At 42.2% G+C, this 19,844-nt stretch overlaps 2 protein-coding genes across 5 annotated transcripts in view; one reads left to right on the forward strand and one right to left on the reverse strand.

Moving 5' to 3' along the window:
- Positions 1-131: 131 nt before the first annotated feature.
- Positions 132-1,480, forward strand: NDUFB2 (NADH:ubiquinone oxidoreductase subunit B2). Its single transcript, XM_062616471.1, has 4 exons — positions 132-294; positions 394-538; positions 612-727; positions 1,408-1,480. Exons 1-3 carry the CDS (start codon positions 221-223, stop codon positions 684-686), a joined length of 294 nt encoding a protein of 97 aa, XP_062472455.1. The 5' UTR covers positions 132-220; the 3' UTR covers positions 687-727; positions 1,408-1,480.
- A 6,932-nt stretch (positions 1,481-8,412) lies between these two features.
- Positions 8,413-19,844, reverse strand: part of BRAF (B-Raf proto-oncogene, serine/threonine kinase) — a 78,973-nt gene continuing 67,541 nt past the window's right edge. For 2 of the 4 annotated variants that reach the window (XR_009964355.1, XR_009964356.1), the window contains 3 exons: positions 17,559-17,693; positions 16,299-16,732; positions 8,413-10,200 (listed from right to left, as the gene is read on the reverse strand). Coding sequence is in view for 2 of the 4 variants with exons in the window: in XM_062616450.1 (XP_062472434.1) it covers positions 10,178-10,200; positions 16,579-16,732; positions 17,559-17,693 (312 nt within the window). In the remaining 2 variants the exon portion in view is untranslated. The remainder of the gene's footprint in view (positions 10,201-16,298; positions 16,733-17,558; positions 17,694-19,844) is intronic. The other 2 variants (XM_062616450.1, XM_062616451.1) reach the window with 1 other exon arrangement.

The raw sequence follows: 19,844 nt of genomic DNA on the forward strand, positions 1-19,844 counted from the left end.
AGCGGCACAGCGTGGCGGAGGAGTCTCCGTGAAAGTGTCTCGGTGACCTCGTGTCTCCGTGCTGAGCCGCAGCCTGGTGCTGTGCGTCTCGTCTCCCTCCTACCCAGGCTCGTTCATCCCTCCGCGCCGGGAGTTGGTATGCGCCGGTAGGCGCGGAGGGCCAATCGCGGCGGCTGTTGTTGGCCTGTGCAGGGTGACATTGGGGGGCGGTAGAGCTACCATGGCGCTGGCGTCGCTGGGCCGCTCGGCGGGGCGGCTGCTGCGGGCCGGGAGCGGCGCGGTCGGGCGGCGGCAGTGAGTGTGGCTGGGCAGGGCGGGGGGGCGGGCCGGGTATCGGAGGGGCCGGGTATCGGAGGGGCCGGGAGCGAGACGGCAGCGGTGCGGTTGTTGCAGCGCTGGCGGCGAGGTGCACATCCAGCCGCGGTACCGGCAGTTCCCGGAGCTGACGCGGGCGCAAGTGATCCGCAGCGAGCTCCTCAGCGGCTTCATGTGGTTCTGGATCCTGTGGCACTTCTGGCACAGCTCGGACATGGTGCTGGTGAGTCCGGCGCGGTGGCGGGGGCCGGGTGGCGGGGGGCCGTGGCTGGGCTCTGAGCCTGCCTCTCTCCCAGGGCCACTTCCCGTATCCCGACCCTTCGGCCTGGACGGACGAGGAGTTGGGAATCCCTCCGGACGACGCGGAATAGGCGCCTCCGGCCGCGGTGCCCTCGCTCCCCGGAGCACACCGGTACGGCTCCTCCCGCACAGGCCCCCGGGCGCTGCGGCTGGGCCGGGATTCGCTGTAAGGAGCGATTAGCGCGGTCACCAGGCCAACGGCAGCCCGGATTGTGCTTTACCTTTCCTTCAGAGCTCTCGGTGCCAGGGAGTCGCGCCAGGCGGTGCTTGCTGGGCGCCTTCTCTTGGCACTGCTACAGGTACTCTACTTGCAGCAGTTATTTGTGCGCTTCCGAAGGTAAATGTGCCAAATCTCTGTTGTAGAGAGTGCAGGTAGCTGGTGGCAGCGTTTACAGCCTTCACACACACTTGTCTTGGGTACCTGAATGCTCCAGTGCTGACAGTCTAGTTGTGGCAATGTAAGCCTGCAGTATAGCAACTAAGTTGTAGTTTAACTGCTGCCTGTTTAAGATAATTTTATTCATGCTGTCCTATAAACGCAGCATGACCTATCTTCTGTTTCTAGAGAGACCTGTGTACTTATCCGTTTGAAGGGTTGAGGCTTTTGCTTGTTTCATACTCTTCAGTTGCTCTCTCTCTGAAGCTACTGTGTCATAGCATGGCTGTAAACCCAGCAGCTTCAACTAGTGCAGAAGGCAGCATGGGTTCTATCGAGAGGGTCCTTCCCCTGCTCTCAGTGGTGGGAAAAGGGTGGGTGAAAAGGTTCTCAGGATTCTCTTCTATTACTTGCAGGTCCCTGGAACTAAAGAGGCTCCTGGAACCAAAGCTTTGGCTCCTCAGGTCCTTATTTCAATAAAAGTAACTAAATAAACACTAGGTTAACTTTGTACTTTGTTTCTGAGTGCTGCAGAATTGCTGGAGAATGAACTCCAGCTTTGGAGTCTGCATGAACTTCTCTAGTGTTTGCTCACTACTGCTCAGTTCTTGCTGCCTCAAAGAAATAAGGTGATAGATTCATGTCCAGGAGTGATTTAAAACTTCATAAATGCACTGCAGGTAATAACCTTACCATTAAAGCTCTGTCAAGTAACTTCTGAAGGGGGGGGGAAGGGAGGAAATAAAACTTGTCCATGTTAGCATGCAGAGAAGCTAACTTAAAACACATTCTACTGGCATCTTGTCACCTCCTAACAGTTGCCTTAGAAGCAGGGGAAGTTACCCTGAAGAGAACCCAGGCCAAGCTTTCTCCAGGGTGAAGGGGAATGGGGCCCTTGGCTGTTACCAGAGCCCAGAATAATCCCTGGTGAAGCAAAGCCCACAGCAAAGGTAAAAATCCGTGATGCTGGCTTACTGTGCTTAGCCCTGGGGAAGGTGGTGGTGGTGGGGTTAGTTTATTCCTCCCATAGTTACATTCTAAAGCAACATCAAAGTAATGTTTTCACTCCCCTTAACCACCGTAGTCGTACCTCTGGGGAAGGAGGAGTTGGAACTGCGTGATAAACAAGCTCCTTCAGACTTTACCATGCAGTCAATCTTTATTATAGCAGTATTCTCATATTCACATCAAGTACATAGAACTTTTTGCCTTTTATATAATACAGAGTTCTTTAAATAACTTTACACAGAAATAGTTTTCTTCAATCTGAATTCAGCTATCAAATTTTAATATGTTTTAAGTCTCCATGCTCTCTAACCAAACTGGACAATATTTCCCATTGTACAAATTTACATGAGAAAAACTCCAAAGTACAAATGAAGGGACAACAAAAGTAAAGGGGGAAGGAACAAACAAGAAAAAAGAAGTTGTATTGGCAATTACAGGGGAAACTCGAGAAGGAAAGAAGGGGTGGGGGGGTTGCCATGACCTACGTAACAGGAAACAAAAAATAAACATTTTGTAATGAAGTAAAAAATAAATACAAGTTTCAAAACAATTACTCCATTGTAGGTTTTAAAAAGCAGCTATGGAAATCTACTAACACAATTGGGTTGGTTGGTTGGTTGTTTTTAAGTAACCAGACTGGACCTTCTACTTTGCAGTTACAAGCCCCTTGCAAACCTCTGGTGGTCAAAAAACGAAAAATACAGCTGAAAGGAATGTGTTAGCACACAGTTTAAATCAGTGGGACATACACTTCATTGCACTAAGGAACAAACAAACAGACAAAAAGAAATCAACTCTGTATATAGATTTCCCTTTCCTCTCCTTACTAGATACTTTGCCTCTCATAAACAAGCCTCTGTATTATGAGGTAATGCCATTGTCTTGACTATATATAAAAATAATAAAGTTTAAAGGTTATAGATCTGTGTATCTATAAACTTTAAACAAGCCAGTCCTCTCTTACTCCCCCATGGGGTCCAGCTATGGAGTGCTACACCTTCCATCACTCTCTAATGAAACAAACACATTGTGCCTCTCATGAAACCCCCCAGGAGGCCAGTGCACCTTCCCTAATCTAGGAAAAGCAGCCTGCGCTCAAGTAAGAGAGAGAGACAGTGCAAGTAATGCACAATGGATTACAAACACCTATACCTGCTCCTTCAAAACAAGGCAGAGTCACAGAAGCCAGCAGTGGCCAGCCTGCACGTGTGTCTAGGCAGAGGGGAAAAGGAATCCATTGGGCACCCAGTGACCAACTACATTTACAACTGCTGTAGGAAAATGTCACCTGCGCAGCCCTGGGAGACCACAACTACCCCTGATATGAGGGGAGGATGAAGGGGCAGGAGCTGGCTCCTGCCTCCCCAGCAGCAGCAGACCCTGCTCCAGCAGCACAGGTCAGTGTCAGATCCCAATGGAACATCCAGGGGGGCAGGGCTTTCCCCAATCCCAACAAATGAGACCAAAAGAAAAGCAACGCTAATGGGGGTTGCCAACACGTGCAGGTTGGGCACTGCTGGGTTTCTGTCCATTGAGGAGAAGTGTGGAGAGGGGGAGGAAGGGAAGGCAGGTAGGACACAAGGCTCATGAAGGAATGATGTGCTTTTTTTTTTGTTTGTTTGTTTTATGTTTTTTTTTCTAAAGGTTCACAGCTTTGAATAAAAAAAAAAGCACATTTATTGCACTTACATTTTATTTTAGACAGAGTTAACTTAAATTATGCCCTCGGAACCCCTCCCACCATCCCAAAATAACCCAAGTTTGGTCCATTTTGCCCCTTAGACCCAACAGCCATGCCCAGCTGGCAGCCTGCAGTTCTTCTCCTTATGTTCCACTGAGCTCCCAACCAGAGAGACAGATCTTTTCTACAACCCTGGTGAATACACCAATGCAACACAGAATAACAACATCTAGCAAAACAAAACCCAGCCATTTTCCAAACCCAAACAAAAAAGCAAACAGTTACTTTTTGTGGTTTACTCGCTCAAAAGTACATGTCACACAAGGCTTATTCTGCAGTACAGCTGCTGCAAACGGGACGAACTAGACCAAATGACCACACAGCCACTGCTGGCTCTTAAGGAGGCTGGATGAGCTGAAGACACTGCTGCTGTGATACTGTGAAGCAAATGCCTAGGTAGTTTAGAAGATTCTAAACTCTCCCATCAGCTCCCTTCTCTTGGTGTAATAGTTTATCCATGTCCTAACATGTACTTTTAGTGCAGAATTTGGGGTAGGCAGAAGGATTCCAGGTAGATCCTGAAACATGAGTAAAACATTTTTACACTTTGCTGCCTAAAAGGAACAAAGCCAAATTAAAACTGCTCCGAGATTTTGTAGGAACTGTGCATTTAGACATAACAATAATTCACAATTATGCCTAAAGTCTTGCCCCAGAGAAGAAAAAATCTGAAAAAGCACTAATACCAAAGCCCATTATTTTGTCCTTTATGGACAGGTAGGTAAATATGACACTGGTATGTTAAGTACTGCCACAAGTCTACGTAAGAGGTTTGAAACTTGAACAAATCAAACACACTGGTGGGTCCCCTCAGTTGACAAGACACCTACTATCTCCCATAGTTAATGTGCAGTAACAGTATGCATCACTGTAAGAGGCCAAAAAATAGCTAAGGAAACCTGCTGATGTTCCAGAAAGCAATTAATAGCACTTTCTGGGCCAGGGAATTGAGTGTATAGTCTGATATATGCACACTTGGATTACACAAGTACTAGCCATCAATTTCTCCTCATTCAGCTCTCATTTTTCATCTACAATCACATTCCAAGGAGCTACAACAGTGTAATATTGTAACTGTGTAACTTTGGGCCTCTTCAGGGCTTTCCATTACCTTCCTTTAACAAGATCTTTGTGTCTTTGGAGTGGGAGGAGGGCTTATTCTGAATTAAATGAACCTCATTTAACTTTGGATAGAGCAGATTTTAAGCAGCAGGTTTCCTGTAACTGAATTAGGAATCCTTCAGTTCTAGCTTTGAAATGGTAATAGGTGTTTTGGGGAATGCTGTCTGCCCTCCTTGCTGCTTTACGGAAGTTTACCAACTCCAAACTACCTACCTATAAAGTAATAGCTATGTACAAAACTACTGCAGCAGAAGTAAACCAAAGCCACTGCTCTAGTTACAAAGCACCTGGTTTACATTCTGTTGGACTTCTTAAGGTTGTGAAGGCACATGATCATTTGGCAAACTGCAAAGACTGTTGGGGGGGATCCCTACACAAACCATGCAACAGAGGGACAGTCTTGGTAGCTCTCTGTTCTAAAGAAGAGAGAGGCTAGTTTTCATCTGCAGTTCTTCATGTTTTGTCCTTCCACAGTTTCGTAGTTACTTACTGCTGTCACGGTGCTGACTCAGTAGCTTCTGTGTTAGCATCCTTGAAACTTAAAAGCAGGGAAAAAGTTTTAACAACTTTTCTCTGTTCTTCTGATGATTCCATTTACTAAGCAAGAAGTAATGAAGCAATGAAGATAGACATTTAAAATGCATGCCAAAACAAATGTGAAGTGCAAACGCATATTAACAGGGATGCAGTCAACGGAACACTGATTTCACAAACTTCTATTTAAGATGCATAACAGAAAACTGGAACACCCAGCACCTTCAAAGTGATGGCCTAACAGTCCTCTCATGCAACTGCTTTTTGACCGAACTTGACTGTACCTAGAAGCTTTGCCTGTCACATTGTGCTACTGGTGATACTTTTTTCAACAGACAGAAGACACATCATCTACAGTACTACGAACAGTTTGTGCTACACGTGCTACACTCACAGTCATAGAAGGCAATGAAATCTATAGGCTGCAAAGTGTGAAATGTCTACATGCTTCTTCCCTAAATTTAGCCCCTCCACCTAGCAAAATGTCAACTTATACTTGTTTGTGAGGTGTCTGGCAATCTTGCTTCCCTGCATGGTCTGTTAAATGCTGGATGCATTGACATCAACAGGTAAATACAGAAGCAAACCTATTTATGTGCGATCTTCAGTGTATTTTCTTCCCCTGATTTGGGCTTTTGTGGAAAGATGTGGTAATTATCAACAGTCAGCATTTACTCATTTTATGGCATGAAGGCCAAATTCTACCTCTACTGAGCATGTACTAATCCAAGTAATATTGACAGGCCACGATAAGATGGCAGTATTTGGCCTCAAACATCCTGCATCAGCAGCAGCTGCTAGAGCATTCAGGTGCAAAGAAGGATGATTTTGGGTAAGTGTGAAAACCAGGAAGTGGCTTCATTTAATGGCCTGCATGAGTTGCACTAGCAATAAAGAAATGATTGGGCTAATCGTATCTGGGGCTATGTAGGACTTAGTTCAAGCAGAAATGACTTCCAAAATAACCAGGCCTCTATGCTCATACCATTTGGTTTAAGCTCCATTATTACGTTCCAGTTCTGGCAAATATGCCACAGGAAATGATCTTGTACTGACAGGGAAGATGTAACAGATAACAGGCCTCTTCTAACTGTATGGAAAAGGAAAGGCAGAGGTGAAGGTATATGTGTGGTTAATAAAGGCATGAATATCTGTGACTGGATACCAGTAGTTTTCCAAATGATTAGGTACTAGATACTGTAGAGCTAAAAGCAGTATGACTGTCTGGATGTTTGTCCCAACACGCACACTCAAAATCATAGAATCATCACAGAACGACAGACTGGTTTGGGCTGGAAGGGACCTTAAAGCTCATTCAGTTCCACCCCCCTGCCATGGGCAGGGACACCTTCCACTAGACCAGGTTGCTCCAAGCCCCATCCAGCCTGGCATTGAAAACTGCCAGGGAACTAACATATCCATAATATGGCATGTGCTTGTGGTTTGGACACCACAGAGAAACTTGAGAAATTTGGTGTAATGGACATGAACACATCGGTCATTTCAGTTTATCTCCTTCATCCCACTGCTATACAGGACACTCAGTTCTCTTCTACTCTTACCTCCCCATTCACTAAACATCTACAGGGCACCTTTAAGACTGGTTCTGATGGCATGCAAGACATCCAGAAAAATTCCCAAAGGAAAAGATTAAAAAAAATTAAAATCCCAATTATCTACAAACCAGATTTCTTCCAAAGTTTTGCATGAGTATTACATGGGACCTTTTACAGACAAACACAAACTACTACAGCTATCTGGAGGGCAACAAACATGAAAACCAGTAGAAATGCATCCTGAAAGGACTTCTCTAAGCAGCAGCCAAACAACTTGCACATTCCTCAGGGAAAAAGAAAAAAACCCAAACTCCCAACTCCCCTCCCAAAACCCCAGGAAAACAAAACTACAAACAAACCCCATTAAAAAAACCACAAACAACAGAACAAAACTGAAACAAAACAAACCCCAAAATCCTAAAACAAAACGAGAGATAATGTGTTACTTATAAAGTGCTTTGCATGGACAAGGACAGCAATTTTCCTTGTGCTTTTCCTATGGGCTCAAGAAGCATATTGTAGACTAATGGGTAATGAATCTTCACCAAAAATAAGTTAATTTTAAGCAAAGGTGAATGCAATTCCTAACAGTTATATTTTAGCAGACAATCTTCCCCCAGCATGACCTTGTGGAAGGAAACCAGGGTTTTTAAGAAGGCTCTGTGAAACAAATGACTGTTGAACCACCTTGCTCCAATAAGTTTCTTTCGAGAGAATATTCATTTCCAGTATGTCCAACACCTACAAATGGGGCCACAGAAGGAGAATGAGCAGCGACTACTTCATCCTCTGGGAGTTTGTCTGTGAATGCTCCCACCTGCCTGCTGACCACAGTGGCCCTGGCCCCTTCTACCTCTTAGGTACTGGCCTCAGATGATCACCAGGGAGCACTGTGATTTCACCATATGCACGTCAGTTTGCTCATCAACTTCTCCATGCTGGGAAGTGGCTATTGCTACTGTTTAAATTCCTGCCAATCTCGATAAGGAGAAACCTTACAGCATCTGAAGACCCACAGCAGACAAGAAAAAATTGTGCTTTTTTTTTTTTTTGCTTTTTTTTTTGTGTATTTTTTTAAATGCATCCTGTACACAAAATCAAATCTATTCATGTAGCAACATGAATCACTTCATTCTTGTAGTGACTATCAAGTCATTCACTATTGCTGTCTTGCTAATGCTTGTGGAATTAATATGAATACACAGTATTTCAGTTATAATTCCCACTTCAGGTTAGTCCGGTCCCTGTAACCCCAGTAAATATTTACTGACAAACATAACAAACTACCAGCAACACTGTGGAACTCCAGGGGTTTAACACTATGTCCCACTACTGATGTGCGTTTCTCCCTTCACCTGGGAGCAACCTTCTACAGACAGAAACAGTCCAGCTCTCCTAGGGAGGGAAGGACAGTGTCCTCACCCAATATACCCATGTTTAGCACGGACACCACATTCACACACATTTAACTCCTTCATTTATTTGTCATGATTAACACCCCTCTCCTTCCCAGCAAGTACCTCCCTGCTAGAGGGGGGGGGGTGTTCAGTTCTCCTGCCTCACTTGGAGTGTTACAGGGCAGATGCAAATCAAACTCTGAAAACTTCTGTCTGAACTTGGATTTCTTTCTCATGTGGTCTGACTTGCCTCTGTACAGATAATTTACATGTAATATCACATACCAGAGAACTCTGCAAACAGATCACATCACAACATACTCTATGAGAGGTAAACAATGTGCAGAACTTGATGAGTTGGGTTTTTTCTTCTTCCCTGACTGGGTAACTTGTGAAAAAGCTATCAACCATCTGAAAACCAGGACTGGAGGACAGGAAAACAAAGCACTCTAGTGGAAATACCGCCACCTTCATCCTAGTTTGCAAAGCATACATAAGGGAAAGACAAATGGAAGGGAAGAGATGACAGCGCAGAAAGCTGTGAGAGGAGAAGTAGTCAGCCTGGATCCAGCAAGTACCGTTTTGTTTTGATCTAACAACTTGCCATTAGGACAAGATGCTCCACATTTACACACACACTTATCAGAGGACGTTTAGTTAACAGGATAAAAATCCTTTAAAAAAAGCTCTTGAAAGTACCAAAACATAATTTTTCGGAATGTCTAATTCTAGGGGGGTTTGGATTTGTATTCAATTCAACCTGAGAACTTTTTTCCCCGTTTATGAAAACATTACATCTTGGTAAGGTACCTGGCATTAACCTGCACCCTCTTTTAAAATAAAACTTTTAAAGTAGGTACATACACCATTCACAGTCTGTATCGGGAATTCTACAGACTTCAGATGCTGTGGTAGCATCTTTGATAAATACATTGTATCATATGATACAAAAGAAAAAGAGTAAGAGAGGACAATCTCGCTACATTTTTTGTTTTGCTTTTTAAACTTCAGTTTGTTGCTGGATCAAAAAGAAGGATCTACCTAATCCTTCTCAAAGATGTTGTATATGCATACACCAAGAAAACACTGGAAAAGGAAACAGGTTAAGGTTGGTGGTGGTTGTATGTTTTTTGAAGAAGTGATAAAGTATATCTGAAAAAAGGTGCAGCAGCATCCCCTTTTCCTTCAGATTAACCTCACTGCCTTAGAGTCACATCTTCTCCAGCTCCCATCGCCCCCCGCTTTTAACTTTATCGGAGTAAACCCCAATAATATAGACGGATTTAGGTGTTTGATGTTGTAATACAGTGAAAAGGGGATACTGCGTTGTCCATAAACCAGTGAGTACATCGGGAAAAAAAAGATCAGAACAGAGGATGATTCTTGTAAATTAGCACTCATCAGATTTTCGGCCTCTGATGGTACGTTGTTAGAGGGAGAAAGCTGAACGGCAGACCATCCAAAGCAAGTCTCCTAAGTTGCAGCAGCAGTTCCATCCCCTCATGCCCGAGCACCACAGTCAAACCATGAGCGCCCTCTCCTCTCTCCCGGGAATGATGCCAACGGCACAGGCAGCACTGCGGGTCTCCGAATGCACATGGTGGTTTGTGTTGAAGGAGAAACACTGGCAGCAGAGGATTCTGGTTCCCAAAAAGGTACTTTTTCCCATTGTGTTGGACTGGCAGTTCCATTCTGCTCCACTTTTAAGCTTATGGATATCTTTTCTAAATTACTTTAGGTTTTGCGGAGCAGAATAGAGTTTGGATGTTAAGAAACTGTCGGAACACAAGACTTAAGTAACAGAGTGGGTGCTGCCATGGTGCTGTGCCTACTTGAACGCTGCAAATTCTCCTGTAGAGGGAGGACAAGAGCTTGGTTTAAAAATGCAGTATCAGTTACTAGGTGGTCAGAGATCTTCTCTAGACTAGTTGAACATTAGGTTGAATATAAAAGATGTTAAAAAATGCAAACTGTTAAAATCAGAGCACAAGAGAATACACAGTGAGAGAACATCGAATACAGACCCAGCGTATTTTACTGAAAAAAAAAGGATTTCTTGAAAGCAAGCTGTACCCATTCTTCCCAAGATAGAGGTTTGAAAGTTCAAGCAAAGCCTAATTCACTATGAATTTGAAAATGTGTCAGGTTAATTTCAGTTTAAACTGCTTATTGCACACATATCCTCCTGAAAAGCATCAACTGCAATAAATGTGCCAGGCTGCAAACTCAATTTTACACCACACTAGAAATGATTTAATAACAAAGAGCTACCTGACACACCCATTAATCTTTAAAGGCTATGTACAGTAAAGTGCCTGATTAAAGCAGTATTAAAGAATGCTGGGATCTGGTTTAGAGATCAACACAGCAACCTACTGTGAGAAAAAGAATGGTGAGATTGTCTACTCAGTCCCAGACCAGAAACTAAGCCTCGCTAATAGGGAGCACAACAAATTAAAGCAAACCCTTGCTTCCTTCACAGCTACTGAATAAATAATATTCTATCCAGTGCTTTCACATGCAATGATCTCCTGAAATTCTACAGTTTATTTAGTGTCGGCATGCCATGAGGTAGACTGGTAGTCCCATTTCAGAGAAGAAGAAACAATGGCACAGAGTAAAACTGCTACCCAAAGTCTTCAGAAGTTTGCCAGCACATCGAACAGAAGCTGAACCTAAGATACTCATCATCTTATACTTCAGCCAAAAAGCTCCTCTGCCACCCACAAACAAATTCCATTTCATCAGATTTTTAGGGAGGGGTGTTCCAGTATGCTTAGCCAAAAGGACTAAGGAGCACAAGAAAAAGAAACACACATCTAACTTCCCCATGCTGGGTTTCACATGAGGTCTGGGTTAATTTATGCCCCTTTCTTGACAGCACTCCTCAGAGCTCTGCTAATAATGGAGTGCTAAGCAGACATCAGAGACCCTTTGTTCTGTTCAAGGGGCATGCTGAATGCCCTTAGATCCAAACAACTGCTCCCTACCATGCTGTCCTTCCATCCTTTCCAGAGTGAGTGTTTTGTTGGCTTTGTTGCTTTGTTTTTTCTTAAGACTCTTACTCTGATTATTGGAAACAAACCATAAACATCCCTGCAAACAGGATTTTTGGCTAATAGCATTAATTCCGTGAATGTCTTGTTCTCTAAAGAAGAGAACCAAGAGTGATCAGGAGACTGCATGAGGAGGGGGAAGAAATCCCATCTACACAGGGCCTGGCAGGAAAAGCTGATGCAGCTGATCTAAGGGAGCTTTAAGAGCAAGGAGAGGGCTCTGTGTTGTGGGAAATGAGAAGGGAGTATGCCCACAGTCTAAAATAATGGTGGCTGGCACAGGTGACTGTGATAGACCTCAAGCTCTATGTGTCTTGACAGACTGTGGTGGTAGGTTTAAGTTTTAACAACAAAAGAATAAAAGCTTTATGATGGGTTTAACTGCCCATTTTACCAGTTCTACCAACAGATGAAACCTTTGCTCTAACATACTCTGAAGTATTTGTTAATTTTTCTTGCTTCTCTGACACATTTCACCTATTTCCCAACTCTCTTCAGAGGATCTTCTAGAAACAACTCAGTTTTGGTACTTTTAAGATAAGGACAAAAAAGTCATCAAGTATTTGCCTGTGAGGCCAATTTTTAAGAATCGCATTCAGGCTTAGCTGTGCTTTCAAAACATGCTCTACTTAACTTATTTTTCAGTCTGCCTTCCTAAACTGCTGATTAAAGACCAATTTATAAACAAGAGATCACTCCCTCATTACTCATCTTGTCCTTCTGCCCATTTCTGGTAATAATTCAGCTTTTAATAGTTATACAGGGATTTCAGAAGATAAAAGATGAACCATTAATTGGGAAAGGGCAATGGAAAAACGGGATCAGAAGTCAAGAAGCATCTCAGATAAAACGGTAACTATATAAAGGTGATTTTCAGTCTTCTGTGCCATTTAAATAAAACCTTAGCAAAGACATTTTCTTTGACAAGTTAATGCTAAACCTCCACTTTCAAAATTAAGGCACTACTCTGATCTCCAATCAGGAGGAGACCAAAATATCTAATGATGGAATTATGTTGATTTAACACCTATGAGATACATTAGCAGTAATGGCTTTCCCTAGATGAAGAATGTAGATAAGATGGCTACATCCATCCACAAACAGGAATCTTCCATCTTGGGCGCTGACAGGACTTTCTGAGGAGCAGCTAAAATGCTTTGAGTCACCTTTTCTATTCTGAATATTTAAAATATTTGTAAGTTGGTTCTTTTATCTTCTGAAAGAAACTTCACCTGTAGAAGAGGGAGAGCGAGCACAGGCAACCTCTTCTTGAGACTTAGATGCACACATATAAATGAAGCAATCTGAACTGTGAATCTATGAGGACAGGAAGGTCATGCCCAGGGGAAATGAATGGATGAAATGAAGACAGCTTTAGGAACACAACCCACTATGCCCCGTCCTGCAGGATCATCCTGATTCTGCCCTGCTAAATCTTCGGGCATGGTTCTCCGACAGCCAGTGTTAATCTAAACTGGGATTATTGCAGTCCCACTCTCCCTCCTGCCCGTTGTGCCACACTGAGCACTGTGCCTCACTGGCTCTGAGGCAAGATGGCTCAAGGAGCTGATCTAGCAAATGCTAGCTTAGGTTGGTGGGAAAGGAAGAGTTTTGTAACCAGTTTTTGGATAGCTGCTCTGTTGATGGAGGGGGGAACCCACTCAACTGCGTGGAATGGACTAGTGGAATTTGCCAGTGCAAGGGTAAGGAGATGGGCCACAGCTGTTCCAAATGAGATCAGTTTAACCATGAAGCTATGAAACCACATACCTCATGATCTGTGATGTAAAAAACCCCACACATTTTCAGTCATTGTGAGCCAGGCAGCTGATGTGCTTTTTACCAAGCAGGCCTTCAGATACTTGCTTGGACTGGTAACAAAGAAATTCCTTTCCAAAGGATGAATAATAGCATTTGAAAATCTACACTTACAGAGCCCTTTCAAGTTAGTTGCTAGAATCTTCACACTTGTCACATGCAAAGCGAGTGGAATCTGCTCTAAATGCACTTTCAAAAAAAAAAAAACCTGTACTAAAAAGATGATAAAAGTTCTTTCACACTGCTTCCCAACAGTACACTGTAAGGGCATGACCTGAGTGAACCTGCTGCCCCTAATTCCTTGAGAGATTTAAGATGCAGTTACCAATCTCTACTATCACAAATTCAGAAGTTATCTGGATTCATGAGGTTACCTAGGTATATGCATGACATCTTAACTATACTCCTTATCTCCTCATCCTGGGGTATATGCCATGTTTCTCAGAATGTTAAGGGGAATGCTTCCCTTCCAGGCCTGTGCCAGCCTTATCTATCCAAGCAGAGACTTGGATAGACTTATCAAAGGGAAACACCAAATTCCAGCACCTTGCTTGGATTACATTCACAGAAAGTATGTCAAAGAGGCAATTTTTTGTTGGATCTCATGCTGACCTTCTAGTATCGATGCCATTCACTGGCTAAATAATAATTTGGAACATATTTGGATGTGGGTAATTAGTATCCTCAGACGAATATACAGCAGTACTTATGAGGATCTGGTCCTTCTAGAAGGTACCAAGACAGATTTTGTTTCTATACTGAGGTTCAGGGAAGTAAAGCAAAAAAGGAGTCTCATAAAGTATAAGCTACCCCTTCAGGGAAGCCAGGGATCCTACAGACCTGTTTTCAGGACCAACTGGTATGTGTTTCTAAATAATATAGCTGAGTAGCATCTTTGAGAACACTGACCCAAATCCACAGGTGTATTCAGGCATTTTCATCCTACATATTTTCCCAAATCTCACTGAAGCAGCAATTACAAATTACAAAAGTTAAACCCCTAAATGCCTTTATGTCAGATAAAGTTAATGATCCACAAAACCCAGCCTCCTTTTAGGCTTCATAAAGTGTTTAGTGAGAAGCTAAGATCACACTATGGTCATGGATTCCCTGGATTCCAAACCATGCTCAACATGTAAGAGCAGGTGACACAGGAGTAAATCTAATACACTGACCATACAGCAGGAAATGGGTTCAAGTGTTTCTAAGGATGGCAGCATTTTTTCCCCTGTAACTGCAGTTCCAATAGTACAGAAAAGCAATCTTAACAAGGAGGATAACACTACTCCAAGGAATAACTGGTCTGAACTCATCTGGCAGACCTGGAAAAGAGTAAGCCTGGGCAGGGCAGTGATGATGATTTTGCACTCTCTGTAACTCCCCCTGTGGTTAAGCCTTTCCTAGGTGGGATGCCAACATTTCTACATTCTGCAGAAGACCCAGCGGCACCCTCTTGCTCTTACTGGGATGGGCATTGTAGCCTGTACTGAATATCATACTTCAAACCTTAGGAAGCATTGCTCCTCACTGTCTAGAATCAAATTAATCAGTGAATAAGAGGGGAAAAGTCCCCACTTAAATTCTGCTTTCATGTTAAGAAAAGCCTGCCAAAATGAGGTGAAGCTACCAGAAAGATGGGAAACTGATTTCCTAAAACAGTAACAACCTTCATCTTCCATCACTATTTCCACAGATTTCAACATCTGCATTTTCTCAACAAACAAGATGAGAAGACAAGTTAGTTTCCCAAACTGTTCCAACAGCAGAAGCGAAGATCATTCTGATCTGGCCAGAAAACGTAGACATTACCTACGTATCTTCAAGCTCTCTAATTCTGCTCCCTGTTTTAAAAGGCTCAGTTGCCAGAAAACCAACCCTGTTTTGAATTCCTGATCTATTTCAAAAACCTATGGCTAGCAACATGCAAAATCCTATGCAAGTATGTAAATCAGAAGCCATTAGTAAGACTCCTGGCCTTTGAAGTTCTAACAAGAGCAGCAAGAGCTTGTTTCTGATGCAGAAGAATCTGTGAAAATTAATAGCTTAGCAGTTTAACACAAACAAACCCACGTAAGTGACTTCAAAATAAGCAAGAATGCAGTCAATAACATTACTGTTTTCATATCTGACATCCAAGACTGATACAACCTGAACCACCACTTTGATTCACTTGTTCCAGAGGAATGCTCCAGGGAAGAATACAATCTGTAAAGTGAGCTGACAGGACCTTGGTAAGGTGTCTAGCTTTCTCGGTTAGATATCTGGTCTAACAGATTCACTTCCAGTCAAACTGGGAACTATTACATGGAAGTGAAAAAAAACAATTCATCACTAAACAGAAGCATGTTCAGTGGTATTCTTAACAATATTAAAGTAATTTAATCCTTTCATCTTAACAGAATTCATGGTATAATACTGACTTCCATGAAAGCAACTGCTTTTTCAAATCCTCTTTTCCCATTACGGGTGTTAGCAGCCTTTTTCTCTTGAAGTATTTGGCTATGCCCAAGATTTAAAATGTTTGTGTTCTTCCTAAATTTTGAAATCTGTGCTAATTGCAGGATAGAGGCACCAGCACCAGTACTGTTCTTGCAGTTCAGCAAAAGCAGGTTCAGAATGTATTCTATGTTGCATTGTAATACAACATTTTGGGATGGTCTAAAGCACAACAGGTCAGGGTATTCAGGCAAAATTAAACATTAAGAAACCCCACACCACCACTCCTCTGCAGGAATACACGTTCTCTAAACTGCACTATTTTAAACTTCAACTTCCAAAATAAGAGTCACATTTCACTAAGGTCTTTCTTTGGATTGTGTGCTGTACCTGATCACCTCCCCTGACCACAAGAAGTTTCAACTGTGCTCAGGACTGAATGTAAGTTTATTTTCCCAGTTGCTTCCCACACATGAGTAGCATAGGAATCTAAAGCCTATTGCTCAAACATAATGACATCAACCGAAGTAAAAAAAACCGAAACCATCATAGCTTGAGTAGATTAAAATCAAATACACTCTAATTCCAATCAACAAACTGGGCAAACCAATACAGGCAAGCAAAATGACACCCAACGACCTTAAGAGGATTTTTGCTTGTTCTGAAGTGCCTTTTCCCATTTCTTTTATAATTCTTCTTGTGCCAGCTGCTCCCAGGGCAGTTGTTACCAACATGGACTCTGTGCTCAGGACATTCAATGCCCACTTTCAGGAAGAAAGTCTTCATTCCCTCAGTAAACCTTAAAAACATAGCTGGTAGGAACCGAGAGCTTACACGTGTTGCACTCACAGGAACACACCAGCACACAGACACACAGGCACATGCTTTCACACTTCTTTTCAGTGCACTGGAAACCCACCGTATCCCCCTGCTTGGATGGGTGTTTTTGGAGAAGCACAAGCATATAGACTAAAATCCTCTGTCTGGAAGCCAGCCCGGTTTAATGAGGGCTCAGATGCACTGCGGTGAATTTTTGGCAACGACCGGGCCAGAAGCTCAATGGAGGCAAGAATCTAAAACATGCAGAAAATAAGCGATCAAATCCATTGTCCAAAGCTGTAACACTCTCTTAAAACCAAAGGCAGAACATAAATTAACTACAGAAAAATATTTATAGAGACATTTAAACTGAAACATTAAAAAATAGATCACTGCATTGCGCTCTGATGTTTGATCCTGAAAAAGGCTAAAAAGGACATTTTGGGGAAAAAAAATGCCTCATTTTACCCATTTAAAGGGCATACTGCTTTCCCTCTGTAAGCATAGTGAATATAGTTGCCTTTTATTTTGCCTCCTTGTTCACGCACTAGTATCTATACCTCCCATTGCTGCAAATGAACACCGCTTTGACAGCTCGCTTAACACCATTCACCATAAAGCCAGCAGGTGGAGCTCCTTAGTTTTTGGAAAAGGTTTGGTTACACTAAGAATAAAATCCAAGGTCCCCCTCAAGCCTGTGGAGCCCAAACCTTCCCCAGCGGGCACGATAAACCAAGTTTTGTGACAACACTACCAGCTTGCCTTCACAAACCTTAGGACAGAGCAAGGAGGGTGGTATAAAGATTTCTGAGAACATACACCTAGCTGCAATTTGTGTGTCTAATTGTGGTTATTAATTTGACTGTCTCCCTGTTGAAACTTTCTCCAACACAAACACTTTTCCAACCACACAGGTCACTTTAATACCTGCTTTCTGAATTCAAAAGAAACATTTTTATGAAGTTATGCTACAGCACTGATCAATGAGATTCTGAATTGGCCAGTGAGTTCATAACTGATCTTTAATTTCAATAGTTGAGTTCTATAGTCTACTGAGAGCTAAAGAGGTACATTTCTCACCTGTGGAAAAAGGGGTCTCTCATCTCTTTTCTTTTTTAAGCATTCTGCCATTAGTCTTTTCATAGCTTTTGGACAGTTGCTCCTTACTTTGCTGAGGTCTGGAGACAGGTATCCTCGTCCCACCATAAAAATTATCTTTATTTAAGGGAAGAAGAGATGAAAGGAGAAGAAGACAAGTCCATAAAACAACAGTTACAAAAAATTAACATTTTGCTAGACCACTTTGATCCCAGCAGCAAGTTTTCTGCTCCCAGGAAACACTGTCTGGTGCTGAAATTGCCAAATTTCTTGGAGTTATGCTTGCTAAACCTATTCAGTATGGAGAAAAAAATTAGATTTCTTCCTCCTCCTCCTCCAAGGAGAGATTTCGGTGGAACTTGAACACTAGTAGATGGTTACCATTTATAGCAATAACCATCTAAGGAGCGGTCCTTCAGTGTCAAAAACTGTTACAAAAACAAGAATAAGCAACTCTGTGGCAGGAACAGAATGCCTAAAAATAAATATTCTGTTTTATAAGTCAACAACAAGTTCGCATGGAAAGGCATTTTAAAAACACACAGACTTCAAATATTAAGAACCCTTACCTTTTGAGAATAAATTTCATCATCTACTTTTCCACCACAAAAGATTATTCTTGCCTCTGACCACCTTCCCCCCCCCCCCCCCCCCAAAACCACAAAAGAAAAAGAGAAACTGTGTCCTCTGTATAAGAGGAGACAGACAGACTTTGTATTTTTACAGTAATTCCTTTAACATGGAAGTCTTATATTTCACCTAAGGATGGTTAATCATAGAACAAAGTAAACTAATAGAAAGCAGGAAAGCAGATCATTAAATATGGTTACTGTTCTCTTGGATATATAAAAATATACCATCAAACATCATCATGTCAAGCCAATGTCAAATGCAGTGTGGTGAGTACTGCAGTTGTGCTGACACTAAAAACCCCTTTCAAACTAGCTAATCAAAGCTCCATTCATGCTGCCACAGATAATCACTACCTTTTCTGAATACTCAGACAGACCCAGCAGGTGTATCATACTTTATATTCAATGAAGTGTAACTATTTTGTATCTGGACACTGGCAAAAACAACAGAAAACCTGCACACCTCATGCAAGCTATACATTTTATTTGTACTAACACAATCCTGGTGCCTTTTCAACTTTCTGATTCAGTTGCATCTGTGCTGGCATCAAGGAGATTAAAACTCCCATATGGTTTCTTTAGAAATCTCCATGTGCCAGAGCAGCATTTCGTAGTAAAGACTTGTCTACCCCATCCCTTACCACGGCTGCAATGAGAGTTATCATCTAAAAATTACTTTTCTCTAAATAGTTACACTACTTAAGTAGAAATTATTAAAAATTCATTATTATCTATGTTTCCAACACTCTTTACCAATAATGCAGGGATTAAACTTTTATTCTAACTGGAGAAAAGAAAGTATCACTAAAAGAACAGCCCTGGTCTGCCTAGAAAAATCTTTTAAGGTGAGAGAAACAAGAAGGATGCTTTGCTCACAAAGAATCCCAGTTGTGCCATAGTAGCTGATGTAGATGCACCAGAGAGTGAGCAGTACTTTCATCTTCTCAGACAATCAACTGGGTGTGACAAAACTTAGATTAGATTACATTTTATATGTTGGTTTCACTTGCAGTTTGACTTGCAGTTGGCTTCACTTGCTTTAGCACTCAATTGTTAGCACCCACATCACTGGATTCGTCTTTCAAATCTCAAAAGGTAAAACCAGAACAATGCCCTAATACTGCTTTTGGAGGATAATATCCATCTGGCCAGGAATCTGGATATTTCCCATCTTCCAAACAGCAAACCCAATTAAAAATAAAAATACTTAAAAAAGAGTCACTCCCAATTTGATGAATTGGAAGTGTTCTGACAGATATGGAAGCAGCCTTATAAAATGGCATTCACAGATGAACGTTGCTATGGTTGCAATTCTCAAGTACTGACAGTGAAAAAACAAGAGATGTGGACACAGAAACAACATAAATATAACACCACCCAGACACTGAATAGTTTACACCAAAGATCTTGATGCACAGATACTATTTTCAGATTAGACAGAGAAATAATGAATCAGATGTGGCTTCACAAACGTGCCTATCCTGTGGAGATACATGACAGGCATGTGGTATCATCAGACTTAAGGAATATTTGTTCACAATTAAGAAATCTTCTTAGAGAATTCACACACTCTGCAAACTCCATCTAGCAGGATTTGAGAAATACTGGTAGCCTGAAATTCAGTTAGATGGTGCAT

Source organism: Pezoporus occidentalis, unplaced genomic scaffold (assembly GCF_034315485.1).
Source record: "Pezoporus occidentalis ecotype Australia unplaced genomic scaffold, CSIRO_AGI_Poc_V1 ctg19, whole genome shotgun sequence".
NCBI classification, from domain to species: Eukaryota; Metazoa; Chordata; class Aves; order Psittaciformes; family Psittacidae; genus Pezoporus; species Pezoporus occidentalis.